Source organism: Hyla sarda, chromosome 9 (genome assembly GCF_029499605.1).
Source record: "Hyla sarda isolate aHylSar1 chromosome 9, aHylSar1.hap1, whole genome shotgun sequence".
Taxonomy (NCBI): Eukaryota; Metazoa; Chordata; class Amphibia; order Anura; family Hylidae; genus Hyla; species Hyla sarda.
In genome coordinates this window covers 122,318,625-122,343,488 of record NC_079197.1, presented here as the reverse complement: position 1 = coordinate 122,343,488, position 24,864 = coordinate 122,318,625, and the positions used below count along the sequence as shown (strand labels likewise).

Here is a 24,864-nt window from a genome sequence, read left to right as displayed (position 1 = left end):
GTCCTTTCCATGGAACAACAGATTCCTGTATGCATTCCCTCCATTTCCTCTAATTCCTCGCATGTTGTTGAAAATCAAGAAGGAACATGCCAAAGTCCTAGCGATCCTTCCGTTCTGGCCCAGGAGGGCCTGGTACCAGCTCGCGTGGAAGCTTTCGAGAGGCTGTCTTTGGGAGCTTCCACTTCTACCGGACTTACTTCTCCAAGAAGGCTTATGCCATCCGGGCCTTCACAAGTTGAGACTGACAGCATGGCTGCTGAAAGGTTAACTCTGAGCTCCCGGGGGTTCTCTGAGGATGTAATCAAGCTCCTTGCTGCTTCAAGAAAGCCATCCACTCTTAAAATCTACTCCAGAGTTTTTAAAATCTTTAATTCATGGTGTTCGGAACATCACATTGATTCTCCATCTCTGTCGCAAGTCTTGGAATTTTTGAAAGATGTTTTTGACAAAGGTTTGAAGCCTAACACCCTTAGGGTGCATTTTGCTGCCATTAATCATTTTTTCCAAGGAATCTTTTCCAGCAATGCCTTAGTCTCCAGATTCTTCAAAGGAATGTCTAACCTCAGACCTTCAGTTTCACCTCCAATACCGTCATGGGACTTACCGTCAGTTCTTCAAGCTCTAACAAGTTATCCTTTTGAGCCTATTAAGGAATCTGAGGTCAAATTCCTCTCCTGGAAAACTCTGTTTTTGGTGGCCATCACCTCAGCTAAAAGAGTCTCGGAGCTTCAAGCTTTGTCCAGTCTTCCTCCCTATTTTAGAGCTCAACAGGACTGTTTAGTTCTCCGTTTGAATCCATCTTTCAGACCGAAAGTATGTTCTGATGCTAATCTTAGTCAAGAAATTTTTTTGCCGGATTTTTATCCTAATCCTCAAAATGAAATACAGGTCTCTCTACATTCTCTGGATGTGAAAAGAGCTGTTCTCTCCTATATTGATAGAACCAAGCAGTTCGGGCAGTCAGAGACTCTCTTTGTGCAATTCCAAGGCCCGAATAAGGGGAAACCAGCATCCAAAGCTTCTCTGGCACGCTGGATTAAGTCAGTGATTTGTTTCTGTTATTCCCTCCTTGGGGAAGATTCTCCTTTAGGTGTCCGTGCCCATTCCACCAGGGCCAGGTCCACATCCTGGGCTAATCTAGCGCAAGTCTCCCTTGATGAAATATGCCGTGCAGCGACTTGGTCATCTCTGGACACCTTCATCAACCATTACAGATTGGACCTCACATCTGGCAGGGAGGCGTCCTTTGGCAGAAACGTGCTGGAAATGGCTTCCTCTTTACACCCCCCCCCCCCTTTAATTTACTGCTTTGCATATCCCTTTGTGTGCCGCCGAGGGACTAAATAAAAGGTTAAAATTTACTTACCGAAATTTTTCTTTCCATGAGTCCCGAGGCGGCACAGATTCCCTCCCTATTAAAGATTAATTTTTTTGCTGCATACTACACATGTGTCTTGATTTCTGTGCTGCATTTATCAGATAGGAGGTGTAGGGGGCCAGGTGCCCTGAATTGATTAATTAATTTACTTGATTGTTGTTAATTAATCTTGTGACCATATCTTCTGTCTAGTAGGAGGAAAGAAAGATGTTAACCCTTTGTGTGCCGCCTCGGGACTCATGGAAAGAAAAATTTCGGTAAGTAAATTTTAACCTTTACGTCCTGTGTATGACCGCGAGCATCGAAGCGGTGCTCGCATCATACATGGCAGGTTCTGGCTGCTATCACCGCGATCGCGTGGATTGCGTGGATGTCCACCATTAACCCCTCAGATGCCGTGATCTGTACAGATCACGGCATCTGCAACAATGCGTATGATTAAATAGATGATCGGATCACCCGCAGTGTTGCCGCGGTGATCCGATCATCTGTAATGGCAGACGGAGGCAGGTGAGGGGACCTTCTCTGGTTTGAGATCGAGCAGACCAGAGCAGAAGATCACCGATAATACTGAGCAGTGCTGTGTCCCATGCATATCACTGAACAGTATTAGCAATCAAATGATTGCTATAGATAGTCCCCTATAGGGACATAAAAAGTGTTAAAAAAAAATGTTGAAAAATGTAAAAATAAAAAAAAAGTGAAAAATCCCCATCCCCAATAAAAATGAAAATTGCCCGTTTTTCCCATTTTACCCTCAAAAAGAGTAATTTTTTTAAAATAAACATATTTGGTATTGCCGCGTGTGTAAATGTCCTAACTGTCAAAATATAATGTTAATGATCCTGTACGGTGAATGGCGTAAACACAAAAATTTCTTAAAAAGTCCAAAAATGCTGCTTTTTTGTCACATTTCATCAATTTTTTTTTATAAAAAATGATATAAAAGTTTTATATATGCAAATGTGGTATTGATAAAATGTAAAGATGACAGCGCAAAAAATAAGCCCTCATACCGCCCTATATACGAAAAAATGAAAAAGTTATAGGTGGTCAAAATAGGGTGATTTAGATTACTGATTTTGTACAAAATGTTTTAGATTTTTTTTAAGCAGTACAAAAATATAAAAGTATCTAGCCATGGGTATCATTTTAATCGTATTGACCCACAGAATAAAGCAAACATTTCATTTTTACCGTAAATTGTACAGTGTGAAAACAAAACCCTCCAAAATGTGCTTTCATTTAAATTTCCTCCCCAAAAATATTTTTTGGGGGTTCACCATACATTTTGTGGTAAAATGAGAGGCTTCCTTACAAAGTAAAATTGGTCACGCAAAAAACAAGCCCTTATATGGGTCTGTAAATGGAAATATAAAAGAGTTGCAGATTTTAGAAGGCGAGGAGGAAAAAACAAAAATGCTAAAATAAAATTGGCCTGGTCCTTAAGGTGAAAATGGGCTTGGTCCTTAAAGAGTAGCCCCCACCATCCTTTTTTTCTGTCCTTGCCTATTGCCATCTATCCCTCACCCCTTCCCTGCCTTTAATTTTTTTTTTTTACTATGGTAGAAATGCCTTTTTGTCTGCCTGGTAGTGTGCTCACTACCAGGCAGCCATCCCCGGGAGGTACTACGTCACTGATGCCTGCTCGGGCCGACACTTCCGCCCTTAGTTCACCTATACAGGATGCCTCCAGCTGTTTCACCACTACAACTCCCAGCTTGACCTGACATCAATTGGCTGTCAGGGCATGCTGGGAGTTGTAGTGGTGAAACAACTGGAGGCATATAACAGTTATTGGCCATGGCGCTACCCCCCCCCCTCAAAGCAATACATTTCATGACCCCCGCAACCCCCACCACCACCACCGCCGCTGAAAGTAATACATTTCATGGCCACAGCACTAAAATCCACCCACCCTCACCCCAAACAGACAGTCCAGTCCAGTCCGTCCTGAGACAGCAGCGGGAGGCGGGGCTGTGTGAGGCCAGGGAGCAAATGAGCTCTGAGCGCTCGCTCCCACCTGTCTGATTGACAGACAGGGAGAGAGAGCAGGTTGAATAAATTCGGACTGATTGCCCGGCCGGCATCGGTCCGAATTCAGGCGTAACATCACGCCAGGCTGCAGCCGGCCACTAGGAGGGAGACCCCTAGCGGCCGGATTTCAAAATAAAAATAAAGTGTTTTCATAAAAATTAAATAAAAATTAAAGTATATTAGAAATATGTTGTAGTACATCATTACTACAATATATATATAAAAAAAAGTTCATGACAGTGCCCATTTAAGGGGTTAAGGTTGGTCTGACAATAGGAACCAATAAGAGAGGACCCCCATCACACAAATGTGCTTGTTGTTTTTATACAACAATACTGCCGAAACACGTTCTGCAAACTTTCTTTAATAAACATTTTCTTTCCTGTGCATCCTTTGTATGTAATCCATGTAATTACCTGCAGCAGCGCCTGTGTAATGACCCTGTTTTTCTAGTTTTTCACTGAATCTTTGTGATCTGCACTCGCTTACTGAACCTTAAAGGCGTACTCCACTGGCCCAACATTCAAAGACTTGCATTGAGGGGCATGGTGTAACGGTGGATGTGGCCATGACATCACGACCCCCGCAGCCCGCACCCAGCGTTCGCACCCAAATGTTCCAAATGATGGGGCAGTGGGGTATCCCTTTAACAAGTCTCAATCAATCAAGCTGCATCATTGTGAGAATGGTTTTATTGGCCTCACAAAAGATGCAATAATTTGATCTGGCTCATCGCTGCCACTTATGAATGGTCATTCACTCTATAATCGAGAATGTAAAAGTATGACAAATTTTTAACAGTAGCTCAAGCTGTTTCAAAATGCAAAGCTGGTTGGATTGGAACATATTGGGATAAGGTGGCCTATTAAAGTTTGTACAGAATTGGATTTTATCCAAAATTCAAAGATATTCCTTTTTTTTTTTCTTCTTATACAGAAAGCTTCCAAAAATCAATTTCATGCTCTTTCACCAGAAAGTAGAATCCCAGTTATTCTTCTTAAGCTGATGTTCTAAGGATCAAGAAAATTTCTTAGACTGGGTTCACACAGAGTATTTTAGTCTGTATTTGGTCCTCATTTTGGAGCCTATTTCAGTCAGTGTTTTTTGCCAAAGACCAGAATAGGTTCAAAACACAGAAAACAATGCAAAACTTTAAATTATAGTTGATTATTAGATAAATAGATATAGATAAATTATGGTTTTGGCTCTAAATACAGACCAATATTTTCCAAAATACAATGTGTGAGCCCAGGGTTACTGTGGAGGAAAACAAATGTTTTCTAATCAAATGGTGCCTGTTCATTCCAGTCTGACCACAGTGCTCTCTGCTGCCACCTCTGTCTGTATCAGGAACTGTCCAGAGCAGGAGAGGTTTGCTATGGGGATTTTCTCCTGCTCTGAACAGTTCCTGACATGGACAGAGGTGTCAGCAGAGAGCACTGTGACCAGACTGGAAAGAACTATATCACTTACTCTGTATTAAACAGCAATTGGAGGGTTAATATTCTTTTTATAGAAGTGAATTACAAATCTGTATAACTTCCTGACACCAGTTGATTTGAAAACATTTGTGTACATCTATATGCATATCACATAGAAATAGACAGCGCTAATTATATTCCAGTTATTACATAAAGATTAGAAATGGAATATTTAATGTCTTTCTGAAAATCGTACAAAATCCTCAAAAAGCCTCCGGAGATTCTACAGACACTAAGTAATCTTTATTAAGAATTTACACTGTGTAGAATAGCAATAAAATGCAAACATATCCAAAGAGCGCAAATTTAAAATGCTGTTTGAAATAAACCTGTCACTATATTTGGCTTAGTTTCATGCATTTAATAGGAATATTGGAAAAGGAGAGATAAAAAAACATGATCCAGTACATGTCCAAGCTGGTACAAGGAGATCAATTATCATAACTCATTACAGCAAACATTGGACGGCGAAAAAGTATCTAAATACTATAACACTATTCTGACTGCAAGTCTAGATGATATCAATTCTACTCAGGTTTTACCCGGAATCTAAATGTATGTGTTTTTTGACAGATTAAGTATAAATATATTCATTTGTATTCTACTGTGTTTTCAAGCTCAGGAAACAGACTTGTATATTCACTGCATTGTAGTTTTACAGCATACCTACCGTATTTTTCGCCGTATAAGACGCACTTTTTCTTCCCCAAAACTGGGGGGGAAAAGTCGGTGCGTCTTATACGGCGAATACACACCTATCGCGGCGGTCCCTGCGGCCATCAACGGCCGGGACCCGCGGCTAATACAGGACATCACTGATCGCGGTGATGCCCTGTATTAACCCTTCAGGCGCGGTGATCAAAGCTGACCGCCGCGTCTGAAGGGAAAGTGACACTAACCCGGCTGTTCAGTAGGGCTGTTCGGGACCGCTGCAATTTCACCGCGGCGGTCCCGAACAGCCCAACTGAATAGCCGGGTTAGTGCTTACAGGACACCGGGAGGGACCTTACCTGCCTCCCCGGTGTCTTCTCCGTTCAGGGATCCCCTGTATGGCCGGCGCTCTCCTTCCTCGTCATCATGTCGTTGCGTACGTGCGTCGGCGTGCGTAACGACGTGATGGCGGCGACGTAGAGCGAGGATACTCGGCCGGCAGCAGAGACGTTCCAGAGCGACGGGGACACGACGACAGCGATGGAGCGACATCCAGGGCAGCGGTGACGGGTCCGGAGCGGCGGGGACACGTGAGTATTACCTCCTATGCAGTGATCTTCAATCTGCGGACCTCCAGATGTTGCAAAACTACAACTCCCAGCATGCCCGGACAGCCAACGGCTGTCCGGGCATGCTGGGAGTTGTAGTTTTGCAACATCTGGAGCTCCGCAGGTTGAAGACCACTATTGGGTTCAAAATCTTTATTTTTTTTAGATTTTTCACCTATAAATTGGGTGCGTCTTATACGCCGGTGCGTCCTATAGGACGAAAAATACGGTATATGTCTACATGTCCATCTTTTGTGGACTAAAAGTGCTTCCTCCCTATAACCCATATGTAAGAACCAGTGCAATAAGCATCACTCAAGCCCTGTATTTTTCTGTAGGGGGCCCAGCATTTCCCCAGCAATTCCAGATTATTTCAGAAGGACAGAGAAGTTGTCTTTATTCTAAAGATTTGGGATAACCTTTTTCAATGTCCACCCATGAACACCATTATGTGTTCTCTTATTATAGGCTAATTCTTTTCTTAGTGTATATTTATTTACATTTATATACATTTGGATACTGTTGCTGCAGTGTGCATCATTCCCAGTGGGTCCTGGTAGCTATAAGCAACCAGGACCCAGGGCTTATGTTTACAATCGGGCTGATGTCCGGCATTAACCCTTTAGATGCAGCAATCAAGTTTAAAAAGTCTAAAACAAAAGAAAACATTGCCAGTTAGCTCAGTGGAGCTGTTTGGGACCGCCGTGGTGAAATCGCGGCATTCTGAACAGCTTGCAAGATGCGAGGAGGATCCCTACCTGCCTCCTCGCTGTCCGATCGCTGTCCGATCACTGTCCGATTGCCTTAATAAAAACACTGTGTAAATAAAAATAAACATATGTGGGATTGCCGCGTACATAAATGTCCAAACTATAAAAATATATAGTTAATTAATCCGCACGGTCAATGACATACGCACAAAAAAATTCCAAATTCCAAAATAGCTTATATTTAGTCACTTTTTATATAAAAATTGAAGAAAAAACGCCATTTTGTAACTTTTCGGGGCTTCCGTTTCTACGCATTAAATTTTTTGAATAAAAAGCGATCAAAAAGTCAGATCAATAGAAAATGGTTCCACTAAAAACTTCAGATCACGGTGCAAAAAATTAGCCCTCATACCGCCCCATATGCGGAAAAATAATAATATTATAGGGGTCAGAAGAGGACAATTTTAAACATATTAATTTTCATGCATGTAGTTATGATTTTTTCCAACGAAATCAAACCTATATAAGTAGGGTATCATTTTAATCATATGGACCTAGAGAATAAAGATTAGGTGTCATTTTTACCTAAAAATTTACTGCGTAGAAACGGAAGCCCCCAAAAGTTACAAAGTGGTGTTTTTTTCTTCAATTTTGTCGCTCAATTATTATTTTTTTGTTTCGCCGTGGATCTTTGGGTAAAATGACTGATGTCATTGCAAAGCAGAATTGGTGGCACAAAAAATAAGCCATCATATTGATTTTTAGGTGCAAAATTGAAAGGTTTATGGTTTTTAAAAGGTAAGGAGAAAAAAATGAAAGCGCAAAAACAGAAAAACGCTCGGTCCATAGGCTAGGTTTCCACCTGGTTTTTTTTCTGGCAGTTTTTGGATATCTGCCACTGCAGTTTTTGAGCCAAAGCCAGAAGTGGATTCAAAAGGAATAGGAAATATAAAGGAAGAACTTATACTTATCCTCCCTTATGGATCCACTCCTGACTTTGGCTCAAAAACTGCAGTGGCAGTTTTCCAAAAACTGTCAGAAAAAAAAACAAGTGGAAACTTAGCCTTAAGGGGTTAAAAAAAATATTTTTGCTGGACAACCCCTTTAATATTAGGATAGACTTCTAAGCTCCTAATAGCAGAGTCTTGAATCTTCTCTTTTAAAATCTATGCTATTGTGGTGGATTCGGTTCTCTTTATTAGAACAACAAAACTTAAATTGCTAGAAATAACTTTTAGATATTAAGCAGCACACATTTTGGAATGGAAAATGACTCCATTTAAAGATGGATATTCACCAAAATAACGTATGTATGAACATCTCTATTCCTGAAAAAAACATGATGTCATGTTGTCTACAGCAGCCAATCAGAGATCCCGTTTGATTTCCCAACTTACACAATCACCTATAGGACACTATAAAATTCTATGAGAAGCTATAATACAGACTCATTGCCAATAGGGTTTCCTTCCTAATAGATTTAAAGTATGCAAGTCATTTCCCTTACGCCTGTGTTAAAGTGGAAATCCCTGGGGCTTGCTGCTGTTTTACTTGTTCATTCCATTAAAAGATCACTACAGGCATAACTAATACACTGTATTATGCCGGGCGCAGGTCCTGAGGGCAGTGCATGACACACTTTGGTGTTACTTTAATCCCTGTGATATGCACAGGGCCTCAGGACCTGCGGTAAGCACAATACAGTTTAACAGTTTTACCTGGAGTGTTCCTTTAATTTTAAGCCTTCGATATACCGTATTTCTCGGCGTATAACACACACTTTTAAAACTTAAATTTAAGGCAAAAAGCCTGCCTGTGTGTTATATGCCGATAAATCTTCTGGTCACTGATTTAAAGCGGCCGCAGTAGCTTGTTAAGTATTAGCAGCATGTCCACGGCCACTTTAAATCATTGACCAGCGGCGTCTCCTCCCCGCTCTGGAAAACTGTCACTTGTTTTCTCCCGCACTATCCACCAGTACCTGTGGATAGTGCGGGAGAAAACAAGTGACAGTTTTACTTTTAATTTTTCTTACCTCCCCCTCCCTCATCATTCCCCCTTTTCCTCTTCTTTTCATAGTTTTGTTTATTTTCCTTACCTGGCTGCGCTTCGGCAGGTCAGGTCAGGTGGGGGGTCTTGCGGGCTGCGGTCAGTGAAGCAGATGAGTGACGTCCTCTGCTGGCTTCTCTGAGCGGCATCAGTGGCGTCACTTTTCATTTCCTGTAGTCGCCGCCAAAAAGTGACATCCCTGATGCCGCGCAGAGGTGCCGGGAGAGGATGTCACTCATCTGCTTCACTGACTGCAGCCTGCAAGACAGCCGAAGCGCAGACAGGTAAGGAAAGGGGAAGAGTGGTCTTCAACCTGCGGACCTCCAGATGTTGCAAAACTACAACTCCCAGCATGCCCGGACATCAGTTGGCTGTCTGGGCATGCTGGGAGTTGTAGTTTTGCAACATCTGGAGGTCTGCAGGTTGAAGACCAATCATAGGAGGAACATGATGGGGGGATGATGAGACAGGGGGAAATGATGAGGGATGGGGGGATGATGAGACAGGGGGAAATTATGAGGGGGGAATGATGGGGGGATGATGAGACAGGGGGAAATGATGAGGGTGGAGGGAATGATGGGGGATGATGAGACAGGGGGAAATTATGAGGGGGGGAATGATGGGGGGATGATGATTTGACAGGGGGAAATGATGAGGGTGGAGGGAATGATGGGGGGATGATGAGACAGGGGGAAATGATGAGGGGGGAATGATGGGGGACATGATGAGACAGGATGGGGGGATGATGAGGGGGGAATGATGGGGGACATGATGAGACAGGGTGGGGGGATGATGAGGGGGAATGATGGGGGACATGATGAGACAGGGAGAAATGATAAGGGGGGAATGATGGGGGGCATGATGAGACCGGGTGGAGGATGATGAGACAGGGAAAAATGATGAGGGGGGAATGATGGGGGACATGATGAGACAGGGTGGGGGGATAATGATGGGGGACATGATGAGACCGGGTGGGGGTGATGAGACAGGGAGAAATGATGAGGGGGGAATGATGGGGGGACATGATGAGACAGGGTGGGGGATAATGATGGGGAACATGATGAGACAGGGTGGGGGGATGATGAGACAGGGGGAAATGATGAGGGGGGAATGATACGGGGAGATGATAGGACAGGGGGAAATGATGGTGGGGGGGAGGCACTAAATGCTCAATGTCTGTAAGGCTAGTGGTGGTCTATAACAGGGGGAAATTATGAGACATGGGGGGATGATGAGACATGGGGGATGGCGATGAGAGGGGTAAATGTGGCACAGGGACTGATAAAAGGGAAGGAATGATGTGGCACTGGAGGGGACAGGACCAAACTGAGGTGCAGAAGAAAACGAAGTTGGGATGATGTGGCATAGGTAGATTGTTTATGTTAGTAGTTTTTCTCATATTTATTTATTATTATTTTTAACATGAATACTGTATATATATATATATATATATATATATATATATATATATATAGCAGTAATCCAAGGGAAACAGCACCCCAAAAAAAGAAGAAATAGCGGTGCACGCAGAGCCGGACCCTGGTCAATGGTCCTATATGTAATACAAATTAGTAGAAGTCCGCAGCACACAATCCGAATAAGTGAAAAAAGTGAAGTTTTATTCCATAAACAGGTGAAAGTTACAGCGACGTTTCAACCTCCTCTCCTGGTCTTTCTCAAGCACCATGCTTGAGAAAGACCAGGAGAGCTGGTTGAAACGTCGCTGTAACTTTCACCTGTTTATGGAATAAAACTTCACTTTTTTCACTTATTTGTATTGTGTGCTGCGGACTTCTACTAATTTATATATATATATATATATATATATATATATATATATATATATATATATATACATATTTGGGATGTAAGAAAAAATCGATTTGCGCGATTATCGCAATTTTTCACTTGCCGATACTGAATCGATTCAAAATATTTTTGAATCAAGTCTTTTAGTGATGTGGAATTTGTATCTCCTGACGCCGGGACCAGCATGTCCCGGGCATCAGGAGATACAAGTTCCACATTTTGTCAGCCGGATCTGATGCGCTCTGGGTGTATGGAGCGGGCTCCAACTCGTGCCCGCTCCATACTCTGCTGCCCCCAGCTGATTTCAGTTGCCGGGGGCCGCCGCTAATAGCCAGCATTCGGCGATCGCCACGGCTGGCTATTAACCCTTTAGATCGCCGCTGTCAAAGCTGGCAGCGGCATCTAAAGGGATCTGTGAATGCTCCCTGGTGGGCTGGTGGGGTGGATCGCCCCCCCGCAGTGCGATCGCTGGCGGGTGCTCCACTGTGGAGGTAGCCGGAGGGCTTACCTCTGCTTCCCTGCTCTCCATGGCTCTTCCCAGATAACTTCCGTACGGCTGGAGATATTTCAATACCTGTATACATATTACGGGTTGGGATATGAGGTCAGGATAGGAGGAAGGGATAGGAGGTCGGGATAGGAGGGGGAGATAGGAGGTTGAGATAAGAAAACGGGATAGGAGGTTGAGATAGGAGGTCGGGATAGTAGGTCGAGATAGGAAGAAGGGATAGGAGGACGGGATAGGAGAACGGGATAGGAGGACAAGAAAGGAGGTCAGGATAGGAGGTCGGGATAGGAGGTCGGGATAGGAGGTTGGGATAGGAGGACGGCATAGGAGGACGGGATAGGAGGTCGACATAGGAGGTCGAGATGGGAGGAAGGGAAATGAGGACGGGATTTGAGGAACGAGATATGAGGATGGGATATGAGGTCGGGAAAGGAGGACAGAATAGGAGGTCAGGATAGGAGGTCGAGATAGGAGGACGGGATATGGGGTTGGGATATGACAACAATACGAGGACGGGATATAAAGTCAAAAGCTTCCTCTGTTGATTTTCCTTCACAACAAGGATTAGGAAGGAAAAACCAGGCAATGCCGGGTACTCAGCTTGTATATATATATATATATATATATATATATATATATAGACTAAGGACTGTGATGCTATTTTAATTTTAAAAACTGAATTCCTCTTAGTATTTTAAACAATGTTTTAGATGAAGATTCTTTATTCAGGACTATAACCTACTACACATGTCTTCTTATATATATCTACCTGCCTTTGCAGTCACCTTTGATTCTGCCCTGTCTTTCAAACTGCACAAGGCCCTTACTGCCTCATGTTGCCTCCACTTCTAAACCATTTCTCAAATTTGTTCCTTATTCAACTTTGACTTAAAGGGGTATTCCAGGCCAAAACTTTTTTTTATATATCAACTGGCTCCGGAAAGTTAAACAGATTTGTAAATTACTTCGATTAAAAAATCTTAATCCTTGCAATAGTTATTAGCTTATGAAGTTGAGTTTTTTTTTCTCTGTCTAACTGCTTTCTGATGACTCACGTCCCGGGAGCTGTGCAGTTCCTATGGGGATTTTCTCCTGTGGAGAAAATCACCCAGTATCGGCAAATGGAAAATTGCGATAATCGCGCAAATCGATTTTTTCTTACATCCCAAATATGTATATATATATATATATATATATATATATATATATATATAAATTAGTAGAAGTGTGAATGGGAGTGCGGAATCCAATGGATGTCTATGGGCTTTAATTTGAGGCGGAATTCCGCAAGTGGAAATTCTTTTGTATTAATAGACCCTTAGATTGAAAGGGCCACCGTGCTAGTAAGTCTATGTGGACAACAACACAAGAAAATTTACCTTGGTTGGAAGATCCTGTGTAGAACTATTGAAGAGACCGCTATTCCTCCTTTTTTCAGAATTTATTAGGTGTCCCAAAGATTCAGCCCCACAAATTAAAATATTTAGTATGTTAAAGCACATCCTACATATGTCATAGCATTCCAAGATAGCAATACCACTTTAAATAAAAATGTCTGGTAGAACAGAGCTAGAAGATTTACAAGATTTACAATATTGAGAAAAACTCTCCAGCAGCAAAATGGTAATTTCTCTATTCCAATCTAATTTTCCTTTGGAGTAAAGTAATTTTATTGCAGGCTTATTATGTTCTTTAAATGTATAGAAACAAAAAACATTTGTACTACAAAAAAAAAAAATTGTGAAAGAGATAGCAAACAACTAAACCATACGATTAACTCACATCATGTTCCCGTTTAACTACTCTTTGATATGGAATGATTGTTAAAATAACTATCTATATATAGTAATCCGTCCGCCGCACATTACAGTACAGTATTGAGGTTCATCAAGCCATAGCAGAAGACGTCACATTTTCCATGCCTGTCTGTGTTATAATTGGGTTATGCTGAGAGACAGACAGAGGCCGTCATCCATATTAAATGTGAGAGCTTCTTGGAAGATGGACTTCTTCATTAAAGAACCATGAACACAGGTACTGGTCATGATGACTTCTCAGTTATCTTGTGGCTTTCAAAGGAAAATGTGTTGTAATTGGAATCTGATATAAAAATGTATTAAAAATTGTCAAAAAAAAGATTTAATATGCTAAAAAGTTGCGTAACACTGAAATTCCATTTTCTCAGAAAACGCCGTTCTCTGTGCAATTCTCATGGGGAAAGAGAGAACTGTGAATTCTTTTATGTCACTGAACTGCAGATGGGGAATTCTGTGTCTTACAAGTAATTACCTTCCTATGCAGGCGAATGTGAATCGAGAAAATCATTGAATGGGTACACACGATGAAATAGCTTTGTGCAGAGCTCATGGTCCTCTGTTCATGGCAAAGTCTTTATATTTTATAAACTCCACTATTGTTTTAGTTAATATAACATTAAGGGAGGTGGGAGGATGTCAATTTAGTTTTTGTTATAAATTTTTTTTAATCTAACCAATATAATGGAAAACTAATAAAGGGCCCAGCCTGTAAGAAAAGGAACAAAATAGGAAACTGATATAATTTATTTAAAGAATCCACCGCTTGATCCCTCTTCTAAATGGGGCTGCCCGGACATGCCCGATGCTGTGTACCAGAGTAGGCCTGAACAAAACACTCCGCAAGGGTAGAAATAAGGTTAGAGCAACACAAATAATATTCCCCTAAGTGAAAGAAAACCTAGATGTGACTTTGACCACAATCTAATGGTGACCTGCTGTAAACAGGGACATCATGTCAATACAATGTGTCTTTGTGATCATATCCTTCAATGCAGTTATTTTATAAAACAAAGGACAATAGGCAAAGCATTTGGCACAGCCACCATAGTAATATTGCTTCAATATGATGCAGCTAGAACAGACACTTGACACAGTTACAGTGCTCAATCCGAAGAACAACCATGCTATCCAGCATAAGAGAATAAAGATCGCACTCACCAATGACGGTGCAAGAAGGGTGACCAATGCCGCGGTGCCCCTTTTCCCGATGCTGTCTGTCTGCCGGTTGCATTGCTGTAAATAAAAAATCACCGTTCTTGCACCGTCATTGGTGAGCGCCATCTTTATTCTCTTATGCTGGATTTTATAAAACAATGTTCTCCAAACTGTTGGCTCCAGCTTTGCAAAAGTAGCAGCATGTCCTGGTAGACTGACAGAGCATGATGAGAGTTATAGTTGGAGAGCAACAAGTTAGGGAACAGTGCTATCAAAAAACATTCAGGTCCAAAAAAACATTCAGTTTCATTCCACCACTTGGCAAATTATTAAACTGCAAATTAAACTACAAAAACTACATTAGTTAAAATTAATATTATTATTATTCAAGCCTATACATGATCCCATTTAAAGGAAATAACAAATTATAACAGTAAAACATAAAATGCTAACAATATAACAAGCTATAACCGATAACAACAAAAAGTTAAAGCCGTACGCATGAGTCACAGGTTAGAAGAGTGAAATGGATGCTGAGAAGCCTGTAATAAGCTGTCACAGTATGTGGGGAGAGTCAGAGCGCACATGTCAATTCAGCCAGCTTCCTCCTAAATAATGGCGAGGGTTACAGGACAGAGAATTCCATAAAATCCTTCATCTAATAAGAGTCTATAAAGATTAATTTTTCAGGATAATTTTTGTTCATTTAAACAAATCACTGGCAAGTCTATAGACTGACATAATCAGTCTATAAACCTAAAAGCATATTCTCCTAATGTAATGGTCTACGAAGAGCCAGGCGTTAGCAAATAAAAAGAGCTATTGTATCTCATTGGACAAAATGACGAATAATATTGTTTCCTCTTCAAGTAAGGTTATTTAATACAATGTCATTTACTATATGCACCAGGTCCATAAATCTACATTATACAGCAGGGCTAAAAAAAATGGAGTGCAGAGACTGAATAGTGCACTATATCATAAAGAAGTATACAGTAAATGGCTATTTATGACTTATGTGACAACTGTACATCAGATGTATAAGCAACAGATTCCCCAACATATAAGGCTAAGTTTCCAATAGGTTTTTTTTTTTGTTTTTTGGCAGTTTTTGGATTTCTGCCACTGCAGTTTTTGAGCCAAAGCCAGAAGTGTATTCAAAAGGAATAAGACATATAAAGGAAGGACTTACACTTCTCCTCCCTTATGGATCCACTTCTGACTTTGGCTCAAAAACTGCAGTGGCAGATATCCAAAAACTGCCAGAAAAAAAACCAAGTGGAAACTTAGCCTATTTCAGACAAACACTGCGACAAACACTGCGACAAACACTGCGACCCTAATCATTTTTATTGTAGCAAAATACAAATCTATCCAGTCTAATCCAGATATATATTATATCTTATATAATAATATCTTATTGCGTAGATTGCTCATAATGTAAGTTTCATTTATATGTTTTGTAAAGAGTCATATTACCGGAAAAAAAAAAACATTTATAAAAGATAAATCCTACAAAAATTAGATGCACAAGAAAGAAAAAAAAAACTGCAGATTTTACTACTGATTACAACGAAAAAATAAATAAATAAATAAATATATATATATATATATATATATATATATATATATATATGTATATATATATATACATAATAATTATATATATCTAACAATTCTGCCGTATGACTGCTCATGCCTGGATCTCAGGCACTGAGCAGTCATTCGGCGATCGGACAGCGAGGAGGCAGGTAGGGGCCCTCCTGCTGTCCTGTCAGCTGTTCGGGATGGCGCGATTAGCCGCGGCTATCCCGAACAGCCCGACTGAGCTAGCCGGCCACTTTCGGTTTTGCTTTTAGCCGCGCGGCTCGGCTCTGAGCGCGCGGCTAAAGGGTTAATAGCGTGCGGCGCCGCGATCGGCGCTGCGCGCTATTAAAGGCGGGTCCCGGCTTCACTATGACGCCGAGCCCGCCGTGATATGACGCGGGGTTACTGTGTAACCCCGCGTTATATCAGGAGAGCAGGACCAAGGACGTACCGGTACGTCCTTGGTCCTTAAGGGGTTAATAGATCACTTACTATACCAAAACAGGGAGAAATGTATGTTGTGCGTCAAATTAAATATTTGTATGCTATAAAGTACATGGCTTTATTTTTGGCACCCTCTAAAATTTTGTGATAAGACATATCAAACATGTAGTTCATGGACTCATTAACATTAGTATATATATATATATATATATATATATAGTATATATATTTTACAAAAGTGGCTCTTAAAATGTAAAGAAGATTACAACATTCAATCGGATATTTGAACAGGAAAGCCAGGCTAAGCTAACGAAGCATAACTGTATGACCTGCCCCTTATTAAATACTGCACGTGTATCACAGCTCATAACAGTCACAGAATACATGTGCTCCATCCAGCTCGCTCTGTAGCTAAGGCTCATCACAGTCGCCGCACAGCGTGCATCAATTTATATGAACTAGAAGCTGCTTACCAATCAATCACCATTTGCATGACCATCATTCATGATATATTGTTATGTATTCCCTACATCGCAAAATGAAAGACCTTAATGTAAGTAGATCAGTTACTGGTATAGACTGGTTTTCTGAAGTGCTTTTTTACAAAAGCCCCCTATTAATGAAGAGAACAAATCCCTATCCTTATTTATACCTACAGTCGATTCCTACATAACTCTGTATACTGCCTCTAAAATCTCCACTCACTGAATCCAGCAAATGGAGATTCCATCTGGTGGCCGCCGCTGAAAATACTTCGGTGGTAGGACTGCGTGGCATTGCGCCGTCACCATTAATGGCTATGCAGTGCTTGCGGACTTCCGCGCAAAGAATGAACATATTCTTTCTTTGCGCGGAACAATTTCAGTGGCGGAATTGTCCGCCACTGAAATTCTGCAGTGTGAATGGGTCTTACAGAAGACCTGTTTACACTGATGGGAATGTTCACTGCGCGGACTTCCACTCGAGGACTTCCACTCACAGAATTCTGTGGAATTTCCCCAGTGTGAACACACCCTTAGCAGTACACATTTTCTGCTGCAGATCTACTGCAGATTTGCTGTAGCAGATTTTGCTACCAAATGTGTGACCCTACCCTCAGCATCTATTCCAACACCACTGAATTGTTTTTATACATATCTGCAACTATCCCATTCACTTAGGAAGGGCTTGCAGAAACCCTTGTGTTTGCTGCCAAAACAACCCCATTCAGGTGAAAGGAATTGATCAGACTGCATTCACATAATGTTTCTTACATACAGGGACCGGATCCGGGGACCATCCTGGAATGGGAAAACCGGGAGCTCCCGGTATATACCAGAATACCACGGTTTTAAGTCCGGTCACAATACCAGATCACTACCTGACTCCAGTCAGCTCATGTAAATGAATGAGATGGGGTCCGGGTCTGGCTGGGATATGGGAGCACCCGGTTTTTCCATCCCAACCAGATCCGGTCCCTGTATGTTAGAAACGTTATTTGAATGCAGCCTTACAGAAATTTTAGCAACAAACCTGCCACAGGGGAATTTACTCTAATAAAGATATTCTTGACCACAAATATAGCTGATATTGGCTATTAAGGAGTTAAACAGAGGCACCATATGAGGAAACACGGAGAGCCTATGGCTCTTTAAAAACTTCATGGCCTCTGTGCTTCCATACATTAAATGTTCTAGACAATAAATACAGCATGGTGGTACACTCTGTGACTCAGGATATACGACCTATAGTTATTGGAGCTCATAGGTTTTTCCTTACATACAGGAATTTATATCAAGAATGACACTTTAGTATACAGAAGAGTTTGTAATTTTTCCGGGTTCAAGTACTTGGATACTCATAACATATATGCATTTGTTATAGAAAAAAATAAAGTTACCATTCATTAGTCCAAATGCATCAATGCCACTAAATGTTACTTACTGATGTGTATAAATATCCATCGCTGTTCATGGCTAGGTATAGCTTAGTTTGAACACCTTGTATAGCCACCACTCGTAAGCCAACTGGTATGAGGTTAAATATAGCTGAAACAGATAGAAACAGATAAGATCAACAAACACAAAATAGATGTAGTAGCACAAAAGATTGTAGGTAAATATCTTCAAGAATTACAGCAAGTCTCCTAATGGAGCCTCTTAAAAAAGTAGTAGTATTATAAATATGTTACTAGTTTTAGTAGGTTGGTCGTGTCATGGCATCTGCATGGTTTGTTTTTTATGCTGGAGTATGGTCCATGCTGGGTTATTAGTTGTGACTGGTTTAGAGTCCAGCTACTTGCGTCAGGGGCTAATCTGGCCAGCCTATTGAGTTTTATGGTCCAATTGTTGTCAGATATTTCCTTCATTCTGTGTTATCCTGTTTAGTGTTTGTTGTATGAATATTATCTGTTTGATCCCGTTATTCTGTGCTACAGCAAGCCATTGTTTGGACCCAGGAAAGGCAACTGCTAAAGGTCAAGCCTGGTTCTGCTGTCTAGCGACCCATCAATTATTTATAGACAAAACCATCTCCATAGGTCTTTATTTTGCTTAGTGTCTCTTTTCCATCCTGCATGTTTTCACATATTTGGGTGAATTAATAAGGTCATTTATTAGATACCATAGATACTCGAGTATAAGCTGAGTTTTTCAGCACAATTTTTTGTGCGGAAAACGCCCCCCTCAGCTTATACTCGAGTGAACTGTCAATCCCTTCATCAGTGGTCTTCAACCTGCGGACCTCCAGATGTTGCAAAACTACATCTCCCAGCATGCCCGGATAGCCATCGGCTGTCCTGGCATGCTGGGAGTTGTAGTTTTGAAACATCTGGAGGTCCGCAGGTTGAAGACCACTGCGGCCTTCGTCATCATCCAGACCCCCTTTAGTTTTCTACTCTCCTCCCCTCGGTGGGAAGGAAGGGTGAGCTGGTCCGGGCCATCTATGCTGCAGGGTCTATCCGGTGGGGAGGGTTAGTTGTTCCGGGCTATCCATCTTCACTGGGAGGCCCTCTTCTCCGCTTCGGGCCGGCCCCGGACTAGTGACGTTGCCTTGATGATGACACACAGGGACGTCCATGCGCAGCAGACGGAGCGGAGAAGAGGGCCTCCCGGTGAAGATGGACAGCCCGGAACGACTAACCTTCCCCTCCGGACGGTCCCTGCAGCATAGATGGCCCGGACCAGCTCACCCTTCCTTCCTACCGAGGGGAGGTGAGTAGAAAACTAAAGGGGGGTCTGGATGATGACGAAGGCCGCAGTGGTCTTCAACCTGTGGACCTCCAGATGATTCAAAACTACAACTCCCAGCATGTAGTTTTGCAACATCTTGAGGTCCGCATGTTGAAGACCACTGATGAAGGGATTGACAGGCAGTGATAATGAAGGGGGGGGGGATGATGACAGGGTGTTAATGACGGGTGTCTGAATGATGACAGGGGGGATGATGTATTTCCCACCCTAGGCTTATAGTTGAGTCAATAATTTTTCCTGGGTTTTTTGGGTGAAATTAGGGGCCTCGGCTTATATTCGGGTCGGCTTATACTCGAGTATATACGGTACCAGGTTTCTAGTGTTATAAGGTTGCAAATGTTTGTGTAATACACAGTTGCTCAAAAATTTATTACTTTTTAGATTCACACTGCGCTCATTCCTTTAAAAAAAAAGGGCCAGAGAACAGTGTACAAGGGGTGTTGCCTCATCGGACTGTCAAATTTACTATTATTCGCACCAATCAACTACCGTAAGACATAGCTGAAATCTACGGCAGCTCAAAGCTAGTGTAGATTCACTGTGTGGCACACCGCCAGCTGCTGCACAGTGGCAGATTTATTAAATCTTAATAAATCTTCCAAAATAAGTGGCAGCGGGGGTTTACTTAAAACCAGTATGTAATACCTCACAGGCTGCTTTTTCTTGTTGAGAATTAAATACATCAGAGGAACAGCACGATAGATTGGTCTTAATTTCTGCCCAGATTAATGGTCAGCTTTGATAATCACATAATATTTCAAGAAGGAGAGAGGAAAACTAAAGACCGAGCAGCCTGCACTGTATGTGGAAATTGCAAGCTGCAGAAGAGAAACAGAGCAAAAGTCTGCAAACTGTCACCATATTCAATAACTTTTTTTCTATATTTTTGTTTATGTATTTATTTATTTTTTTAATTTAAGGATCACAAAGTTTTTTTTGCCTATATCATGCAAAAACTCACCATCACTAGTCCTACAATACTATATGTCTTATTTCAGTGCAGCTGTATCTATTTGGTCATGTGATTACAAGTCTGACTCTCCAAATCTTCAAGTGCATAATGGTTACAACAGGATGTCAGACTCTGACTTCCTGTGAACTACATAAATGACATCATCACCTACCAGATCCCTCCTCCCAGACCCCCTCCAGCCCCATATGCTATCTCTGTGTGATTATGATATAAAGAAGTTTTACTCCTCCCCTGAGGCTGTGTTCACACATTGCATTTCTTGCCGTTGTTTTTCTATTTTTGCTGTGATTTTTCACTAAATCATGGCAAAAATAGAGATTGTGCAGCAATTGTGTAAAATATGCTAAACATTTTAAATTTTTACCACAATTTTAGAAAATCACTGTAAAATGTGTGGAAAAAACAGTAAAGATTCAATATGTGAACACAGCCTAAAGACGTCAAGTCTTCATAAACACCACATTTGTGATTATAAGTCAAATCACTTTTTCCTTATGGCAATATTCCTCTAGAAAGCATACTTTGAGTGAGAAAAAACATAAAAATTGCACAGTGTGAACTGATTCCAACCCACTTATGAGTTTACCAGAGAGATCTTCAGCACTAGCAGGATTACAGAACCCACATAATTGTGCATATGTAAACCAAAATGGAGCCTATCCCATGCCTGCCACATCAGCAACAAGTGGCAATCAAAAGACATACACAAAAACCTCTACATAATTCTTTATAAATAAAGTATGCTCCCCTTTATGAGGAAAAATATTCCCAGAATACTTCTTTAACAAAAAACAAAACAAAAAAAAATACAGGTTGATTAAACATTTTACTATGATTAGTTACGAGATTTATTAACCTTCTGTGCCCAGTTGTTAGGCTAAAAGATCCTTCCGGTCTCCATGTGCATGCGCTGCAGAATTTAAAAAGACCATCTTTGTTTTTCTATTCTCATTGAGCGTTTCTTACTAATGAGATATTAGGATAGTCAACATGTCTCATTAGTCAAGACGAGCTTACCATGAAACTAAAAAAGGGGAAATGAATACAGGAGTAGCTGACAGCCTGTATATAAGGAGGATCAGTCATCAACAACTGAATACCTGACAGCGTTTTCTGTGTGCTCCATCCCCTGTTAGGAGGAAAATATTTTCCAACAGCGATAAAGGTATAAAAAGAGGTGCTTCACAACAAAGGAAAATCTAGAGGAATAATCATCTAAAACTTAAAGGAGAACTCCAGAATATAAAAAGTGTCTCCCATACTGCCGGCAGTAAAAAAATAAAGATGTACATACCTTCCTTCACTCCCCCGGGGCCTCCGGTAACCGTCTCCAGTCTCCGCCGCGATCCTCTTCCTGGTTGTTGGTGGTCGGCGAGTCATTCTGCGCTCAGCCAATCACCGGCCACAGTGAAGTCTCGACTCGGCCGGCGATAGGCTGAGCGGCAGTGTGAGAACGCTTCAAGACACAAAATTCTTCACTACACCGGCACCTGCTGCCAGGGCCTAAACGTCACACTGCCGCTCAGCCTATCACCGGCCGAGTCGAGACTTCACTGCGGCCGGTGATTGGCTGAGCGCAGAAGTACTCACCGACCACCAACAACCAGGAAGAGGATCACGGCGGAGACCGGAGTCGGTTACCGGAGGCCCTGGGGGAGCGGAGGAAGGTATGTACATTTTTCTTTTTTTACTGCCAGCAGTATGGGGGACAATTTTATACTCTTGAGTTCTCCTTTAACAGGCCCCTGAATTGACACAAAATCTTTACCAGGGTATCCTGCCTACTGTTTACCATTTATGGTGGCTTCAGAGGCAAAATTTATGGTGCGCTTCCCGGCCGGAAGAAGCGCTAGTTTGCGCGAAAACCACCGGTCGTTTGCCTCTGAGCACACACAGTCTGCAGTCTGGTGTCTCTGGTGAATCCCTCTAGAGGAGCCTTGAGTCTATAGCCTAGCGGTGAGTGCAGGATTATTCTGTTTCTTCTTTACCAAGAGATAGAACTATAGACTACTCATCCAATAAGTCAAGAGGAGCTGAAAGTGAGGTTGAAGCAGTGGTCTGTGGATATTTATACAGCATGCAGTAGATCAGCAGAGTCAGCCCTGCGTATCTGAACGGGGAACAGAAAGTTTTGCTTGTTAGTAAGTTTTATCTGATAGAATTCTTCACCTGGATATAACTATAGATTGGTGAGTGTCTCAGCACTGAGACCCTGACTAATCTTAGTTTTGACATGTCTGTTGGACAAACCAAAAGTGAATTTAAATAACAGTAACACTTTTAGGCTAATTTCTGCTTTTTAAGGCTTTTTTGTCAGGTTTGTTTGGCAGAAATTTTAAATACTGAAAATGAGTCCCATTGATCTAAATGGGGTTCATTTGACAGCATGCACATGGATTTCTGCAAGCCCAATCCAGATAAACAGGGACAGAATCAGATATTTTTAGAGTATTTTTCATCAACAGCATCCACAACACCCTTTTCAGTTATATATATATATAATTCCAACCTTTGGCATAATAAAAATGGACTATTAAAAAGATGCTATGGCACCTTTGGTTGATCCAGATTGAAAGTTTGAGAAATGAGGAGCATCCCATGTTACTATGACATGTCTAGTGGCGTTTTGTTTACGTTTTGATTCATATTCATATACAGTGACTTTGCACACAAAACTTTTTTTTTAGTTAATTTTTGCAATTCATTAGTACTGTGGTACTGTTACATTGATATGGAGTTGTTAGTAGAGACTCTTGGTATACACTAAACACACTGGTCATCAATGAGTGAGCAATAAAGGATATACTGTACCAAATAATTTTTTAACATTTTTTTTAAACTATTTTTAGTCCCTACAGAAGACTATTACTTGCAATCTTTAGATAACATCAATGTTATCGGTGCTCCATTTCTCCTGGCTGCCATGACTTACTGGAGCATTGGAGCGCCGATTGGATGGCGAGGAGGCAGGTAAGGCTCATCTTGCCATCTCAGCTGTTCAAAACACTGTGATTTCCCCACAGTGTTCCTGATCAGCCCGACAGGGCAGCCAGGATTAGTTTTTTTATAACATTTTACATGCAGTGATCAACTTAGGTCTAAAGATTCATGCTGGACATCACCTTGATTGGAAATGTCCTGATATCAGCTGCTGGGACCATCCCGCTGTAACATATGCTCAATCCTTCAGTGTGCCTCATAGAAGGGGAGCATGCGCAGGGAGTACTTTTTTGCCATGCTTCCTTAAGGTGTTAAAGGGGTACGCTGGTGGAAAAGAAAATTAAACTGATTTTTAAATTACTTCATTAAAAATCTTAATCCTTCCAGTACTTATTAGTTGCTGAATACTACAGAGGAAATAATTTTCTTTTTGGAACACAGAACTCTCTCCTGACATCACAAGCACAGTGCTCTCTGCTGACATCTCTTTCCATTTTAGGAACTGTCCAGAGCAGCATATGTTTGCTATGGGGATTTTCTCCTACTTTGGACAGTTCTTAAAATGGACAGAGGTGTCAGCAGAGATCTTGAGATCAGTGCAAAAAGATGCAAAAAAGTTGGTCTGCGGTGGCGCTGCCTTGTGAAGATCGGAATGAAGGTTCAGTCTTATAGATAAAATCCCATTTATTGTTGCATAAACTGAGATGTAGACATGCAAAAAGCGTTTCGGGGGTAAGTTCCCCCTTTCTCAATTGCATAAATTACAATATAAGGTGCATACAGTGAGGCGCCATTTATACAGGAAAAAGAGCGCTAAAACCAAACTCAGTTCTGCCATCTTTTTCCTGTATAAATGGCGCCTCACTGTATGCACCTTATATTGTAATTTCTGCAACTGAGAAAGGGGGAACTTACCCCCGAAATGTGTTTTGCATGTCTACATCTCAGTTTATGTAACAATAAATGGGATTTTATCTATAAGACTGAACCTTCATTCCGATCTCCACAAGGCAGCACCACCGCAGACCACCTTTTTTGCATCTTTTTGCACTGATCTCAAGATTTCAGCAGGCCTCATACTGAGTACCCAGCTGGACCCTGCAGGCTGCAGCCTGAGATCATCTGACCCCACACGGAGGGGTGATATGCACATATCGAACCATACCCCAGGTGAGTACCACTAGCATTGGGGTTGTGGACTGGGACTATCCCACTGAATTAAGCAAGGCGCTATCCTCTCCCTTTCTTTTTCTCCTTTCTACATGTCAGCAGAGAGCACTGTGCTCGTAATGTCAGCAGAGAGCTCTGTGTTCCAAAAAGAAAATAATTTCCTCTGTAGTATTCAGCAGCTAAGAAGTACTGGAAGGATTAAGATTTTTTAATAGAAGTAATTTACAAATCTGTTTAACTTTCTGGCACCAATTGATAAAAAAAAAAAAAGTTTTTCACCGCGTACCCCTTTAAGGACACATCCCTTTTTGTCCTCA

At 41.5% G+C, this 24,864-nt stretch overlaps 1 protein-coding gene across 6 annotated transcripts in view; it reads right to left on the bottom strand.

Moving 5' to 3' along the window:
- Positions 1-24,864, bottom strand: part of FGF13 (fibroblast growth factor 13) — a 389,098-nt gene that overhangs the window by 51,331 nt on the left and 312,903 nt on the right. For all 6 annotated transcript variants that reach the window (XM_056538615.1, XM_056538620.1, XM_056538616.1 and 3 more), the window contains one exon: positions 18,158-18,261. In XM_056538615.1, the coding sequence (XP_056394590.1) occupies positions 18,158-18,261 (104 nt within the window). The remainder of the gene's footprint in view (positions 1-18,157; positions 18,262-24,864) is intronic.